The sequence below is a fragment of the Mizuhopecten yessoensis genome, unplaced genomic scaffold (genome assembly GCF_002113885.1).
Source record: "Mizuhopecten yessoensis strain PY_sf001 unplaced genomic scaffold, ASM211388v2 scaffold9963, whole genome shotgun sequence".
NCBI lineage: Eukaryota > Metazoa > Mollusca > Bivalvia > Pectinida > Pectinidae > Mizuhopecten > Mizuhopecten yessoensis.
The window spans coordinates 651,567-669,637 of record NW_018408310.1 but is presented as its reverse complement, the minus strand read 5'-3'; the positions used below and the strand labels follow the sequence as shown (position 1 = coordinate 669,637).

The following is an 18,071-nucleotide window of genomic DNA, read 5'->3' as shown; positions in this document are numbered from 1 at the left end:
TTGTACTCTAAGTATGATATTATACACCTCTGGCGGGTAAACAACACTATTGGTATCACAAAAATAATGGGGACTACCTTAAGATTATAACAGTATCTTCACCTTACATAGGTCTTCCATAGGAAAAGGGTATTAATTTCAATTTATATTTCAATTTTTTTATAATGAACATCAAGACAATTTTAATTTATCAAATGTTTCTGATTTCGGAGTGTATTGCTCCGAGTTGTCTGCATGTTCCAGACTTTTTAATTAACAGCTTCCAAATATCTGCACGTCCCTTATATCAGGTATTCAATTTCATGGGGTTTTTTTCATGTCTTTATTATCATTTATTGTGTGAGATACGTGACAGTCTGTTGATTTGAGATAAGTGCGACTTGGCTGTGGACGTGGCTGTAGGCAACTTGTCAGGACATTGCTTATTACAACCCAAATATTTCCTGATTTCAATATGTTGATCTGAGTACCAAGAGGAGAGCACTTCAGTGAAGTTGGATGGTTAAGTGCAGTACAATGTACGCCATACACAAGGCAGGTCATGATCAGTGAACATGTTTATGGTTCCAAAAAATCACATGAGAATTGTCAAGACAGATCTAAATATACTTCATATGATTCCTGGAAGCTAGCAATAGTACACATACAATCAGATGTTGTATCGTGTAGTGTAAATCTCCCTGCACCCTGACACACCATCAGTTTCACCTATCTCAATGGGATTTTTATTCTAACAAATTAAAGCATTTTCCGATATACAATTTATTACTAGCAATAAATTTATAAATCTCTTCAGCTTCAAGATCTTTATGACTATTTTACAACCAACTAAATTGTTGATACGGAGACATACATTTTCAGGTTCAATTTTTTCTTCAAATGATGATGTCAAAACTATAAATATATATAGAAAACAAACTGAAAAATTTACTTGATATTTAACTTTGTCAAACTTAACTTTTATTTACATATTTTGAATTATTTGACATATCCATTTTAGATCAGAATAATATATATGCAAAATGAAGTAAATAACAAAATGTATTTGAGAAGCTGGAATTTCATTATCTCCACTAGAGAGCACCTGTCCAACCTTACCTAATTAGCACGATAGAACCTAACAAAGCCCTGCCCACCTCTCACAACCAGAGCCCTATGTACATCTAAACAAGCTAGCATCTCAGCCTTCCTGTGTGTATGCAGACTTGATGATGTATATTTAAAAGCCTCCATAGTTCTAGTTCATGTGTACCTGTCTACCTTCCAAAATGAACATCCCCCTCTTCCCTTTGATACAGCTAAGTGCCCGGTGTGCTAATTAGCTTCAGTATGGTATGTACTGCTACTTAGCACATCCTAGGAGAACTAGACCACAGCTAACTGTTATGTTAACACTCAAGCTATCCATAGCTATGTGAAAGTTCCTCCCCTCCCTCATTTTTACTTTATTCAGGAATTTCACTAAGACAACAGATTTTAAAGTGTGATAGTGGTACAGAGGATTCCAATGGCCCCATCAGAGAGTGAACACCATTCTCCTTCTAGCTCCACTTCCTCCTCCTCCTCCTCCTTCCCCTCCCAGCTCCCCCCAGTGTAAACACGATAGGTTATTTTTGTTGGACAGGCAATCTTTCTACACTAAATACCTATTGGCTCTTTACCACACAAAGCTGATGAATTTTATTTCATCTGGAAGAAGGTTGGGTTTCTTTAGCAAATTCAATTGATCAGCTTGCACATTGACTTGTAATTGGTTTCACACATGCAGAACCTTTTGTATTCTTACATACTTACATTTTTTCTTATCTACACAATATTCAAGTTCCTATAGCATAACAGATTGGGGCCACAGAGACCTAAACTGTATATATTTGCAAATGTCAGATGTTAAAGTTGTGCCAGAACTTAAGCTTGATAGGCATTTTTTTTAACAAAGTGAGCGATTAAGCGTATCACCTGATTCACTAAGCAGTCAAAATATATTATGAAGAATTTATAATTAACTCATCCTCGCTGTCACTGTGCCTAGGTATGTACCCACAACACCAGATAGGTCCTCTAATCTCTCTAGAGCCATACCATTAATATCTCTGTACCCACAATACCAGATAGGACCTCTGGTCTCTCTAGAGCCATACCATTAATATCTCTGTACCCACAACACCAGATAGGTCCTCTGGTCTCTCTAGAGCCATACCATTAATATCTCTGTACCCACAACCCCAGATAGGTCCCTTGGTCACTATAGAGCCATACCATTAATATCTCTGTACCCACAACACCAAATAGGTCCCCTGGTCACTCTAGAGCCATACCATTAATATCTCTGTACCCACAATATCAGATAGGTCCCCTGGTCACTCTAGAGCCACACCATTAATATCTCTGTACCCACAATACCAGATAGGTCCCCTGGTCTCTCTAGAGCCATACCATTAATATCTCTGTACCTACAACACAAGATAGGTCCTCTGGTCTCTCTAGAGCCATACGATTAATATCTCTGTACCCACAACACCAGATAGGACCTCGGGTCTCTCTAGAGCCATACCATTAATATATATGTACCAACAACACCAGATAGGTCCTGTGGTCTCTCTAGAGCCATACCATTAATATATCTGTACTCAAAACACCAGATAGGTCCACTGGTCACTCTAGAGCCATACCATTAATATCAGATAGGTCCTCTGGTCTCTCTAGAGCCATACGATTAATATCTCTGTACCCACAACACCAGATAGGACCTCGGGTCTCTCTAGAGCCATACCATTAATATATATGTACCAACAACACCAGATAGGTCCTCTGGTCTCTCTCGAACCATACCATTAATATCTCTGTACCCACAACACCAGATAGGACCTCGGGTCTCTCTAGAGCCATACCATTAATATATATGTACCAACAACACCAGATAGGTCCTGTGGTCTCTCTAGAGCCATACCATTAATATATCTGTACTCAAAACACCAGATAGGTCCACTGGTCACTCTAGAGCCATACCATTAATATCAGATAGGTCCTCTGGTCTCTCTAGAGCCATACCATTAATATATCTGTACTCAAAACACCAGATAGGTCCACTGGTCACTCTAGAGCCATACCATTAATATATATGTACCAACAACACCAGATAGGTCCTGTGGTCTCTCTAGAGCCATACCATTAATATCTATGTACCCACAATACCAGATAGGTCCTCTGGTCTCTCTAGAGGCATACCATTAATATCTCTGTACCCACAATACCAGATAGGACCTCTGGTCTCTCTAGAGCCATACCATTAATATCTCTGTACCTACAACACCAGATAGGTCCTCTAATCTCTCTAGAGCCTTACCATTAATATCTCTGTACTCACAATACCAGATAGGTCCTCTGGTCTCTCTAGAGCCATACCATTAAAATATATGTACCAACAACACCAGATAGGCCCTTTGGTCTCTCTAGAGCCATACCATTCAAATATATGTACCAACAACACCAGATAGGCCCTTTGGTCTCTCTAGAGCCATACCATTCAAATATATGTACCAACAACACCAGATAGGCCCTTTGGTCTCTCTAGTAAAGCCATACCATTAAAATCTCTGTATCCACAACACCAGATATGTCCTCTGGTCTCTCTAGAGCCATACCATTAAAATATATGTACCAACAACACCAGATAGGTCCTCTGGTCTCTCTAAAGCCATACCATTAAAATCTCTGTACCCACAATACCAGATATGTCCTCTGGTCTCTCTAGAGCCATACCATTAAAATATATGTACCAACAACACCAGATAGGCCCTTTGGTCTCTATAGAGCCATACCATTAATATCTCTGTACCCACAACACCAGATAGGCCCTTTGGTCTCTCTAGAGCCATACCATTAATATCTCTGTACCAACAACACCAGATAGGTCCTCTAGTCTCTCTAGAGCCATACCATTAATATCTATGTACCCACAACACCAGATAGGTCCTCTGGTCTCTCTAGAGCCATACCATTAATATCTCTGTACCCACAACACCAGATAGGTTCTCTGGTCCCTCTAGAGCCATACCATTAATATCTCTGTACCCACAACACCAGATAGGCCCTTTGGTCTCTATAGAGCCATACCATTAATATCTCTGTACCAACAACACCAGATAGGTCCCCTGGTCTCTCTAGAGCCATACCATTAATATCTCTGTACCCACAACCCCAGATAGGTTCTCTGGTCACTCTAGAGCCATACCATTAATATCTCTGTACCCACAACACCAGATAGGTTCTCTGGTCACTCTAGAGCCATACCATTAATATCTCTATACCTACAACACCAGATAAGTCCTCTGGTCTCTCTAGAGCCATACCATTAATATCTCTGTACCCACAACACTAGATAGGTCCCCTGGTCACTCTAGAGCCATACAATTAATATCTCTGTACCCACAATACCAGATAGGACCTCTGGTCTCTCTAGAACCATACCATTAATATCTCTGTACCCACAACCCCAGATAGGTTCTCTGGTCACTCTAGAGCCATACCATTAATATATCTGTCCTCAAAACACCAGATAGGTCCCCTGGTATCTCTGTACCCACAATACCAGATAGGTCCTCTGGTCTCTCTAGAGCCATACCATTAATATATCTGTACTCAAAACACCAGATAGGTCCCCTGGTCACTCTAGAGCCATACCATTAATATCTCTGTACCCACAACACCAGATAGGTCCCCTAATCTCTCTTGAGCCATACCATTAATATCTCTGTACCCACAATACCAGATAGGTCCTCTGGTCTCTCTAGAGACATACCATTAATATATCTGTACTCAAAACACCAGATAGGTCCCCTGGTATCTCTGTACCCACAATACCAGATAGGTCCTCTGGACTCTCTAGAGCCATACCATTAATATATCTGTACTCAAAACACCAGATAGGTCCCCTGGTCCCTCTAGAGCCATACCATTAATATCTATGTACCAACAACACCAGATAGGTCCTCTGGTCTCTCAAGAGCCATACCATTAATATCTCTGTACTATCTCTGTACCCACAACACCAGATAGGTCCCCTAATCTCTCTAGAGCCATACCATTAATATCTCTGTTCCCACAACACCAGATAGGTCCTCTGGTCTCTCTCGAACCATACCATTAATATCTCTGTACCCACAATACCAGATAGGCCCTTTGGTCTCTCTAGAGCCATACCATTAAAATATATGTACCAACAACACCAGATAGGTCCTCTGGTCTCTCAAGAGCCATACCATTAATATCTCTGTACTATCTCTGTACCCACAACACCAGATAGGTCCTCTGGTCTCTCTAGAACCATACCATTAATATCTCTGTACCCACAATACCAGATAGGACCTCTGGTCTCTCTAGAGCCATACCATTAATATATCTGTACTCAAAACACCAGATAGGTCCCCTGGTCCCTCTAGAGCCATACCATTAATATCTATGTACCAACAACCTCTCTAGAGCCATACCATTAATATCTCTGTTCCCACAACACCAGATAGGTCCTCTGGTCTCTCTCGAACCATACCATTAATATCTCTGTACCCACAATACCAGATAGGTCCTCTGGTCTCTCTAGAGCCATATCATTAATATCTCTACCTACAACACCAGATAGATATAGATCTGTACCCACAACACCAGATAGATATATCTCTGTACCAATAACACCAGATCGGTCCTATGATCTCTCTAGAGCCATACCATTAATACCCAATACAGGTCCCCTTGTCAATCTAGATCTATGTTCCACCGAAGGAATGGTAAGTAGGTTCAAGTGTTTCTCTAGTATAAACCTTTTGTATTGATTGGTTGGTGTATAAGAATGAATTGACCTCTGACCTGTTCAGACAAGTTGTGAATGAACCTCTACAAACCTTACAAGTGTGGCCATACTACTGGGGTTTTAAACGAGATAGGGTTGACACAGGTTACAATGACAAATCCAGTCTTTGTATTGGTCCACTGTAGGCATACACTACTGGCTCATTATTTTGAGTAACAAATATTGAAATCAGGAAAGCTCTTTTTTTTGTTGAAATTGTATATTAAAAATATGTTGTGTTGAAACACATTACAATAACATATATATTTTGCAAATGTTTTGTTTTCACTGTATTTGTGGCCTGAAATAATATGTAAAATAATCAAATTGCGAATTTGTTGCTTTTCTGGTAGGGTTTATTAGAAATCTATTGATGGTGTTCATTACAACTTAATTCATGCAAAACTGTCTCAGGAACAAAACTGCAGGAGTCTGATAAAACTAAATTGCTTTATATGTACACACGGTAGCTGCAGATAATCTTTCCTATTATCTGTAACATGGAGAAAATATCATTCCATGAAATTATTGGGAAAACTACGAAAGAAATAATCTTGGCATACTGCCCTCCCCCCTACCCCCAATCATCCAACCTTTACTGTTAAATTAAAGGACACATGGTCAAAGCATAATGATCAGGTTCACCCTGCCTTACAGGGCTGTGTCTATGGCGTTCACAGAACACCCTGTTCATTAACACCCAAACAAGGACTGCCCAGTACTTCAGAGGTCCATACATAATTATAAACCCACAAAGTGGACAGCTTGTATGTTATAATTCTGCCACATCCTGTCCTCTCATACAGGGTCAGTAGTACTCGGTTGACCTGTCTCTTCACAAGGCCTATGACACTTTAATGTCCACCTATATCCTTAGACTGACCATGCAAAGCTGACCGAGTGTTCATCTTGGACAGTCTCACACTCATATCATCGCCTACGCCTTTTATCTTATAATATTTACGCATAGAACATTTCATATGAAATGTTCTAATTCTGCCATAAACTGTCAGGCTTAGCTTCATCAGTATGAGAAAATGCTCTGACCTCTAAAAAGAAGCCCACTCTACCAATTGCAATATATTTTTTTTTTTTTATCAAACTAAAAAAACAAAGATCCAGACATTTTCAGTATTTTCTATGATAACTCTCTCTGCATTTATTTAATTTTCTGAATGGATCCATATCTCTGTCTGTATGACTATTTTTACTGATCCCCTTTTTGACCCCAGGGTAAACAAATATACCTGAAGAGCACTACAGTACAAAATTACAGGGACGTCTGAGTTAAATGAGGTCTAACAGACTATCTGACCTTTTTTGTTATTTATATCAACTCTATCTTTAATCTGTCAAGATCAGTTGTACTCTAACATAGCACTCGTCAAAGCCTTCTGTTCTTATTTCCTTTTTTCACCATCTAGGCCTCCGTTCCACAAAGCATAGACAACATGACAATTTAAATCCTTGTTAAGACAAAAACTGCATGTTTCTCCAGAAATTTTCGCTCTGCTACGAATATCAGTGTAAAAAGTTATCAAAGAGAGAACCAAAAAGATTTATTAACATATTTTACTTTCTCAATTAGGGAAACATTTTGAGATATGAATTTTATAAATTTGTACAAGCTATCCATTCTATTGACTGTAAATATTGGATATCAGAGGTCATTTGAGTCCTATTAGGATTAAGCCATCTATACCGACATATTGGGGCACACACCAACCAAGTCAATGGAACACCTATTGACTCATTCACCCCTGAAATTTCATAATGAACTATTCCAACCTCTGAATTGGAAGGGTTCAATTGTGTCTTCAGGGGTGAATGAGTTAATCTAAGTAATATCTTCCTATGTCCCAAGATCTGTGTCCTGTATGAAGATGACATCAGTGATAACTTAACAAGTATCTCTATTCCATCTCTCAGTTACTCTATTGATAAGTGTTAATTATAACAAAATGTACTACAATGACAGCTATCACCTAATCAACTATGCAAATTAGCAATGATAAGGCAAATAAATCAGATCCAATATGCAATAAAAATATTTTTAATTCAGGTGAATATTGCTGAACCTAAACATATGATACCCAGTGTTTTTGTTACCTAAATTTTACAACAGCCTGTTCCTTTATAAATTGGGAAAATATAGCATTAATTGTATTGAATTTGAGAATATCTTCCTCAGATTCGGGTCATTTTGGGAAAATAAGGCCCTTTTTAGCTAGGGGAAATATCCTGTATTTGGCAGTAAAACTGAGCAAAAATATTCACCGATACCAATGATTTAGTTTATACTCAATTTAACAGGATACTATTTTAATGGCTAAATTGTATCCAGATTTTTATCTAAATAATCTATAGAAGTTTTGAATATATGCCATATGCATAAGCTTTAATTTTAATGGTTATTTTGACAAGTTATTACAAAAGTATTTGTCTTTGTTGAATAACAAAGCAATGCTTTGTAGCAACTAAGCTGATCTAGTAATAACTGTTTATTTCGCACAAATATATATATTTATGCAAAATATTGTAAATTAACCTAAAATATTAATTATGTTTTGTAGTGGCTGGGTTTAATTAGGGAAAAAGAATGAAGTCTAAAAGGCCTTTCTTTACCTTTGCAAATCTTCAATTCATCAAGACAACTTTAACAAACAAAATTACAAATGATTTTGACATTACATAGGGCTGATTTGAAATTCAAGATAGTCACTTTGGTCTAATTGAGCGAGACATTTTCAACTTTTTCTTAACCTTCATGGCTGTGCTTATTTGAGTCAATTCCTGATCAGAAATGACCAACCTGGCCTTCACAATAAAAATTTCAACATATTGTCAACTTCATAAAGGTCCATTTTAATCTTTACCAAGTGTTGGTTTATAATTTTTTGCTTCAAAATGATAATCAAATTGGACAAATCAACTGATTCAGATAACAATATAAACTATTGAGTAATGAAGGCTATAGTGGAGACATCTTGCTTGTATTGCTGTTTGAAATCTTCACATCCCTGTCCTAATTTACAACCCTCTGGGCTTTCTTCCTCAAGAAATAAACTGGCCGACACCAAATATCAAACGCCTGGGTCAGAGGCGAAATCTACCCCTTGTGTGACCACAAAATACCTTGTCTGTCCATCTCCTCTTGTAGGAGTGCTTCCATTTCTCCATCTTCACAAATGTCGAAAGGTAGGTCCCCGTCGTTGTTGACGGCCGCCACATTGGCACCAATCCGTAACAGGTACCTACAGGAGAAAGATTAAGGACATTTAATGTGTATCAAAGGTATGGACCAAAGAGGAGGTTTTACCATTTTTTAAACTGCAATAATGGAACAAGAATTTTCTGAAAACTTACTTTTGTTAATTGGAAGTGTTTTCATTTGTTTACATACTGATTTAACATCTCACCGACAGTCCTTTTCAATCAACTATTTGCAACCGAAAAAAAGGTCAGAACATTAAAGCCCAACAATTTGTGATGATTGACATTGAGTTGATTAAAAGTTAAAAAGTGACAATAATACACTTTGTGTCTTCCATAAGCCTTATGCTAAAAAACAATCTGAAGGGTAATGACTTCAACAACATCATACCATTGGATAATAAACGGTGAACTAGATCAGTACCACAACATAGCAAAACTGATTTCAAGGGAAAATAATTTCTTTTTTTCAAGAAACAGGATGTGGTGTTCTTTAACAAATATGAACAGGCATCTGGACAGTAAATTTAAGAGTGCACAGGTTAAAGTCTGTTTGGTTGTTTACAGTGTTATATCCTCGTAACATCCTTATAGGGTCATATGGTGTTCAGGTGATGGGACGACTCAACGGCCACTTGAAAGTGACATTTCAAGGAAATGTCATAAATTGGACACAATGCCATCAAACCTGGTCACATCATTCTGACAATTGTCTAACCAGAGCTTAAGTTAAATTATCTACTATAGTCACAAAGGTCAAAGGCCATCATCTCAATAGTTCAAAGGTCATCATCTGTAATCAATTACATTATTAGGTGACTTCAGTCTCAGAAACATAACATACTATTTTTAACCAAACTTTTTTTTTTCTAGGCTTATACATATACTTACACATGCCATTTCTTCCTTATCAATACAATACTAGCATGGCTCCGTAGCTGACAGAGCCAGTTGTTGCCCTGCACTAACATGCCAGGATTCTGTACAGCGTTTTTATCAATAGACCTAACAACTATATATTATCCAGTGAAGGCTGTATCAGAGAAAGTGTGCAATCTCTGTATACTGTCAGACACTGCTAATATGCCAAGGTTCACCGATTCTTACTCCACAATATACATATACCTCTGTTATAGGCAATCAGGATTGGAGTTTGAAACCAAACTGAACGGTGGAAGGGTGGGGTCTCAACAGTATCGGAGAGGAGTGAATGGGGTACAAGGGGATAATAAATAGCAGAGGGGTCCTACCTGTGTGTGAGAGCAGAGTAAGGAAAGAGTCTTGTACCTGTGTGTGGAGTTTCGTAAGGAAAAGGGCTTGTACCTGAATGTAGAGTGTAGTGAGAGAAAGTAAGGTTGTGAAGTGGGTGGAAAGAGTTTGTTGGTATGTTAATTAAATGAAAAAGAAGGGGGGGCACAAGGGGGTAGAAATAAACCTTACCAGTTTGCGAGTTAACTCATTCACCCCTGAACTTTCATAATGAACTATTCCAACCTCTGAATTGGAAGAGTTCAAATGTGTCTTTAGGGGTAAATGAGTTAAAGAGAATGGGGGCACAGGGGTAGAGGGAAAGTTTACCAGTGATTTGCCTCAGTGAAAGAGAATGGGGGCACAGGGGGTAAAGTGAAAGCTTACCAGTGTTTCAGTTAAGTGAAAGAAAAGGTGTGCGAGGTAAAGGGAGGGAGTGAAAGGATAGGGTGTTAGGAGGGGTTTTTCAAATGTATGCGAGTGCTTTAATTAAAGAGTAGCAGGTTTATGTCATTATATTGGACAAGTGAGAAGGTGTTTGGTTATGAATGAATGATAAAAAATTCTTCCAAATGACATCGATTTTAAAGATGTAGTTGATTAAATGAACAAGATCCTGTACAAATTTACAAGTCTGTCAGTATAAATACATCACCCTACATAACCTCCATATACTAGGGCTGCCTTAAATCTACAACTAACTTGAATGGGAAAAATTATGAAAACAAAAAATTACTTCAAAGAGAATTTACATGCCTATAAATGTTCCACTCAATGCACTAAGAGTCTGCTGTTTTAGTTAATATCTAATATGTCAACAAGATGGGACACTCTATTGTTGTTCAACACAAAGATATTTTTGAACAAGGTTTTATGCATATACACTCTCACCATACATGTATGTACCAGTACGTACCAGTTCATTTTCTGAATCACAATGCACCAGAAATGTCCAAACTTTCTATCATATTTTACTTGAACGACCCCAATATATCCAGTGTATGGGATTACATACTTTATAAAAATAGCCATTTCCTGTTGTCACTTTTCGATCACATTTCTATAAGTCACTAAGTCCATAAAAATTCTGCATGCCCTCATCACTGTATACAACCTTTCACAAAATGAGAGCTACATACATACATATAATATACAGCAAAACATGGTTAGAATTTCCTTCTTTTTGTATAAAGTGACACCTCATTATAATGCCCTTCATTTACACACAGTAAAATTTCCTGATAAAGTCTCTAATTTATATAAGTAAAATTTCAATATAATACCCCTCATTTATATAAAGTGCAATATAATACCCCTCTTTTATATAAAGTGACACCTCAATATAATACCCCTCATTTATATAAAGTAAAACCTCCTTATAATGCAAATAAGTTATATAAAGTAAAACCTCCTTATAATGCAAATAATTTATATAAAGTAAAACCTCCTTATAATGCCAATAACTTATATAAAGTAAAACCTCCTTATAATGCCAATAATTTGTGAACACTTTTACAACCTCATGAGCTACCATGCATAGAGGTTGTCACATTGTTAAAATACTGACAAACAATGTAACTGAACACTTGATATGACTACCAGTAACAAAAGCCTAAAAGACTTAATAGGTGTAACGAAACTCACAACTAATGAGAAGTACAGGTTTCTTTTAATAAATCTTGTGATTAAATTCTAACATGTATTTATAGTTTGCTAATGTATTGCAAAAATATTAGAATAAAATTTGATATTGTGCTACAATCTGTAATAATGCCATAAGGTATAACCCTGCTCACAAATTTATTGTGGCCACCCTATTTTATATCGCCAAATGTTACTGTACAAAAGGTGGCAGCATAATCTGTAGAAACAGTTCAAAGCACATTGACTATGTCCTTTTAACGCACTTGGTTATTTTACATTTAAAATGTGTAAAACAGTTCCATCAGACTACTACAGTGCTCAAAGGATACAATAGAATTTCGTTACCCTTTCATGTATAGACCATAGTGGACTCATCCAGATGAATGTGTGGTAGTCTACTCATTGGTCTCACACTTGTACCAGTTGGAAAACTGGGCCCATGACTTACATATGTAAGTGTAAGGATACACATACAGAAGCTATATGGACCCCAGACTATAGTACCTCGTCATGTTAAAAACAACCAAATTTGATTTGCACCGAAAATTGTTAAATAACACGTACTGTTTAGAATAATGACAATATTGAAATATGTAGAAAAATAGCTAGTTCTATATTTATCATCTATTTTCCCCATTCACAATGCAATTATCTGTTTAAAAACACAACCTATTTCCCTGTTTCAGGTTCTACATGACCTAGTTTAATTTACAATGCATGGGGCTTGGTCACCGCACCATTTCTTCTAACCTCTATAGGTGTGTTCTTACAACCTACACTACAATAAGTACTCGCCAAATGTAAAGATATGATTGAAGAGACATCTGTCCCCTCCTTGTTTACTCTGCTCACTGAAGTAACAGGTACCTGCCTATAGACAGGTGAAATCCAAGTATGTGTTATATTGATGCTGGGTTGTGGTCAGTCAACCTGGTCACTAGCATAATGTTTAGTAAGACATTATGCCTAGAAAGTGGAGGTTCCTGAACTCATTCATCCCTTACATTTCGTAATGAACTATTCCAACCTTTGAATTAAAAGAGTACAAATGTGTCTTCAGGGGTGAATGAGTTAATCCAGCTACAGCTAATCCACCGACTATATCCTGCCAGTATTTGAGGGGACAGATTTGACCCTAAACCAGCCTGTTCAAATTTTTAATGTTATCTCTATTAAACTTTTGTAAAATAACTTGAAATTGTTAAATTTGTTCTCTTCCTACAGGTATCCATCAGATTTTTTAAGACATGTAAAATGAAAACAACAGATATTTAGTTTAGCCTGATATATAATCACACCGCAGGAGTCTTGTTGTACAAGGGTCAGGCAGAATGAACTGTGGAATGTATATATGTAACCTTCAAGTCTAATGGACACTAGATCTGAATGTGAAATCTTCCCAATTTATACAATAACCATAGTACTATCTATAAAAAAAAAAAAATCTTACAATCAGAAACCAGGAACTGTTTATGTACCATGGAACTTTGTTGAATAATCAGAATGTGGTTGTCGATCAAACTTTTTAAAGCTTGCAAGTATACATAAACCTAACAACCCCCCAAAAAACTACGATCTTCAGATTGTATGTTGGATTCTATTTCCCCCTGTCTACAGTACCTTTGTTATCTACCTTCCCTGTTATAACCTCCTGTGACCACAACTTCAAAGCATACTAAGGACCCTATATAAATGGGTCAAATATTGACACAAATATTCAATTTCAAACTTGACCTACATCTTAACACAATGCCTGTAGATAAAACATCATATAATTTGATATATATATTTAAATCGGTAGATTTTCTGGCTTTATTTCTTACGAACAGACAAGTCAGATGTAGCTGAATGTATCAATACGTTTTCCTGTGTAGAAGAACATCTTCTATATCAATCTCAGGTGATGAAATGAGATATTTGTTTACAGTAGTCCCCCTGTACTACTCACTCACTACTGTACTATAGGGCCACGATACCATTAGATCTAAACCACAGAGGTCTCATAATGAAGGTTGGGATACACCCCTGGGTTAGTTCCCAGTGTTAAGTTACGTGTGGTCAGAACACATAGTACTGCATTATATATGATTTCTATATAGATACCTGGACAAGGTGTCTGAAACCCTGATAAAACATTAGCATGGAAGCATATATACTTGCAAGGTAACATGAATTATTTATAATGAACGTACAGGACTGAAAATCAAACTCCAACTTAATTACATGACCAACATTAGATTGTATGAAGGGGTGCTAAAAAGCACTGCTTACAAACCTGGTGTATGACACATCATTTATATCAATATGGAGAAAATAATCCTGGACACTGGCGAAAGCTCATGTCAGTGCAATATTTGGTGAATGAGAAATAAAAAGTACAACCAGAGAAAAACTGTTCCAACTTTCAAAATATATTTTATCTCATAAGACCAAAACATTCCGAAATACTGTTGTTTGTAATAGTATCTGATGAGACAGAGGTCGTGGTATGTATAATCTCATCATGGAGGCTGGCATGTGTGCAAGTACACAATATGTGTTACAATGTTTACACTAATCTCACATACCAAGTCACTTTATAAGTAGGTCCATCTGTGACTGGCTGTACTACTGGCCATTAGTAACGGGCAGTATTAAAACAATAGAATGCCTACAATGTCTCTGAGGCTGTACTACTGACCATTAGTAACGGACAGTATCAAAACAATAGAATGCCTACAACGTCTACAAGGCTGTACTGCTAACCATTAGTAACAGACAGTATTAAAACAATAGAATGCCTACAATGTCTATGAGGCTGTACTACTGACCATAGTAACGGACCCTACTAAAACAATAGAATGCCTACCATGTCTCTGCGGCTGTTCTACGGACCATAGTAACGGACAGTATCAAAGCAATAGAATGCCTACAATGTCTCTGAGGCTGTACTGCTGACCATTAATAACGGACAGTATCAAAACAATAGAATGCCTACAATGTCTACAAGGCTGTACTACTGACCATTAGTAACGGGCAGTATTAAACCAATAGAATGCCTACAATGTCTCTGAGGCTGTACTACTGACCATTAGTAACGACAGTATTAAAACAATAGAATGCCTACAATGTCTACATGGCTGTACTGCTGACCATCAGTAACGGGCAGTATTAAAACAAGAGAATGCCTTCAATGCCTCTGAGGCTGTACTGCTGACCATTAACAACGGACAGTATCAAAACAATAGAATGCCTACAATGTCATCAAGGCTGTACTACTGACCATTAGTAACGGACAGCATTAAAACAATAGAATGCCTACAATGTCTACAAGGCTGTCCTACTGACCATTAGTAACGGACAGCATTAAAACAATAGAATGCCTACAACGTCTCTGAGGCTGTACTGCTGACCATTAATAACGGACAGTATCAAAACAATAGAATGCCTACAATGTCTCTGAGGCTGTACTACAGACCATAGTACCGGACAGTATTAAAACAATAGAATACCTACAACGTCTACAAAGCTGTACTACTGACCATCAGTAACGGGCAGTATTGAAACAACAGAATGCCTAAAATGTCTACAAGGCTGTACTGCTGACCATCAGTAACGGGCAGTATTAAAACAAGAGAATGCCTTCAATGCCTCTGAGGCTGTACTGCTGACCATTAACAACGGACAGTATCAAAACAATAGAATGCCTACCATGTCTACAAGGCTGTACTACTGTCCATTAGTAACGGACAGTATTAAAACAATAGAGTGCCTACAATGTCATCAAGGCTGTACTACTGACCATTAGTAACGGACAGCATTAAAACAATAGAATGCCTACAATGTCTACAAGGCTGTCCTACTGACCATTAGTAACGGACAGTATCAAAACAATAGAATGCCTACAATGTCTACAAGGCTGTACTGCTGACCATCAGTAACGGGCAGTATTAAAACAACAGAATGCCTAAAATGTCTACAAGGCTGTACTACTGACCATTAGTAACGGACAGTATTAAAACAATAGAATGCCTACAACGTCTACAAGGCTGTACTACTGACCATCAGTAATGGGCAGTATGAAAACAATAGAATGCCTACAATGTCATCAAGGCTGTACTACTGACCATCAGTAATGGACAGTATTAAAACAATAGAATGCCTACAACGTCTACAAGGCTGTACTACTGACCATTAGTAACGGACAGTATTAAAACAATAGAATGCCTACAATGTCTCTGAGGCTGTACTGCTGACCATTAGTAACGGACAGTATTAAAACAATAGAATGCCTACAACGTCTACAAGGCTGTACTACTGACCATCAGTAACGGACAGTATTAAAACAATAGAATGCCTACAATGTCATCAAGGCTGTACTACTGACCATTAGTAACGGACAGCATTAAAACAATAGAATGCCTACAATGTCTCCAAACAAATAAGCATTTTGATGCCTCAGAGAGGTTGTTGGTTGTCACAAGTAATGTTGTCAGATTTCTTTTATTCAATCATTTGCTAAATATTTATTGACATATTTGCAAACAAATTAAATATCAATTGAAACTGAGTGACTTGATCACAATTGACAAATTTAGATTATTTTTTCTAGATATTCTGTGAAGCCCTATGACTTGTTACATATGGTTTTTTCGTTCAGACCACATAATTCCGCAGTGTTTTACATACCTGGCTATTTCTGTGAAGCCCTATGACTTGTTACATATGGTTATTTCGTTTAGACAACATAATTCCGCAGTGATTTACATACCTGGCTATTTCTGTGAAGCCACATGACGCTGTGGCGTGAAGTGGCGTCCAACCTTCGTTGTCGCACACATCTACGTCTGCAGAATGCTCGACCAGGAACTCTACCATGTCCAGATTGTCGTCGATGCATGCCTGTTAAGAGAATAAGCAATTGATATGGTGCATACAATCAAGATATATATTGAAATATTTTGTTTAACTATTATAAAAGCACAAATAGCTAATAGTAAAAGTAATCGCCCTGCATACTTGGTATCTAAGCAAGGGAAAACGGAACTCACAGAACCTAGACTAGAAGTATGGCGTTTGCTCTATACCTCGATGAATATAGCTAATAGTGATACAGTATAGACATAAAGTGGAAAAATTGAGAATACTTCTTAGTTAAGTACAAATCCAAAATAGTATATTAGTTACGAAGAATCTGATAACTCTCTCTTTTAATCATAGTTTTGGCCATCTTGTGATTACATAATAGTGTTGTACTTTAAGCTATAGTACTATACCAAAATAGTTGCCAGGATTGCAGGTACTGTGTATAAACCAAAGGAGAATGTAAACAAACAGTGCATTCAACTTTGGCAACAATTTCAGCATAGTGGCTGCAAAATACAACACTACTGATATTCTTGTTTGACAGTTTTTAAACAATTTCAATAAATTCTTTAAATTTCCTCCAAAAGTTTTATTCTTGTGAAAAGCTATGAGAAATTTCGATTTCCTATGGCCCCTATACTTGCATTGCAAATATGACTGAACAATGAACAAGTAGATGGTGGCACATTTAGGCATGTTGTATACAAGCAGGTTGCACAGCAGCTATATATAGTCAGTGAGACAGTATCAACTCCACTGAACCCTATAGACCATTGAGGAATACACTAACCGGTACAAAAAATCACAATAGATGGTAATGACAAGATTTCAAAATGTAATAAATTTCTTAACAGATCGCACAATTCCAAGATGTACAGTATTGATGAAATGCTGCCAGCAGTGGATCTTGGAGGTTTGTTGAAAGACCTCAACAATATTTAAAAGGAAAATGTTAATCAGGTATGTGTTAACGTTCTATATGCTTTTTGAGATTTAATATGCATGTAACCCAGTACTTTAACAGGAAATCTATTTAGAAATATACTTGATGATTTAATACATGTATTGCATAATGCTAAGCATTGCTATGTAATCAAAATATCAAAGGACATACAGATATAAACAAGGTTACCGCAAGCGGTATATAATACGACCGTCACACATTGAATGAGCAGTTGTTTGTATGATTGAAATATATGAAGTATTTGTGAGTAATTGATATTGAAAGAGAAATCATTCAACATAACTGGTAGATCAATGAGTGCAATTCAACATCATA

The 18,071-nt window shown here is 37.2% G+C and overlaps 1 protein-coding gene across 18 annotated transcripts in view; it reads right to left on the bottom strand.

Annotated features, from left to right (window-relative positions):
* Positions 1-18,071, bottom strand: part of LOC110459072 (protein phosphatase 1 regulatory subunit 12C-like) — a 103,886-nt gene that overhangs the window by 73,784 nt on the left and 12,031 nt on the right. For all 18 annotated transcript variants that reach the window (XM_021511128.1, XM_021511125.1, XM_021511129.1 and 15 more), the window contains exons 2-3: positions 16,698-16,828; positions 8,978-9,096 (exon numbers count right to left, since the gene is read on the bottom strand). In XM_021511128.1, the coding sequence (XP_021366803.1) occupies positions 8,978-9,096; positions 16,698-16,828 (250 nt within the window). The remainder of the gene's footprint in view (positions 1-8,977; positions 9,097-16,697; positions 16,829-18,071) is intronic.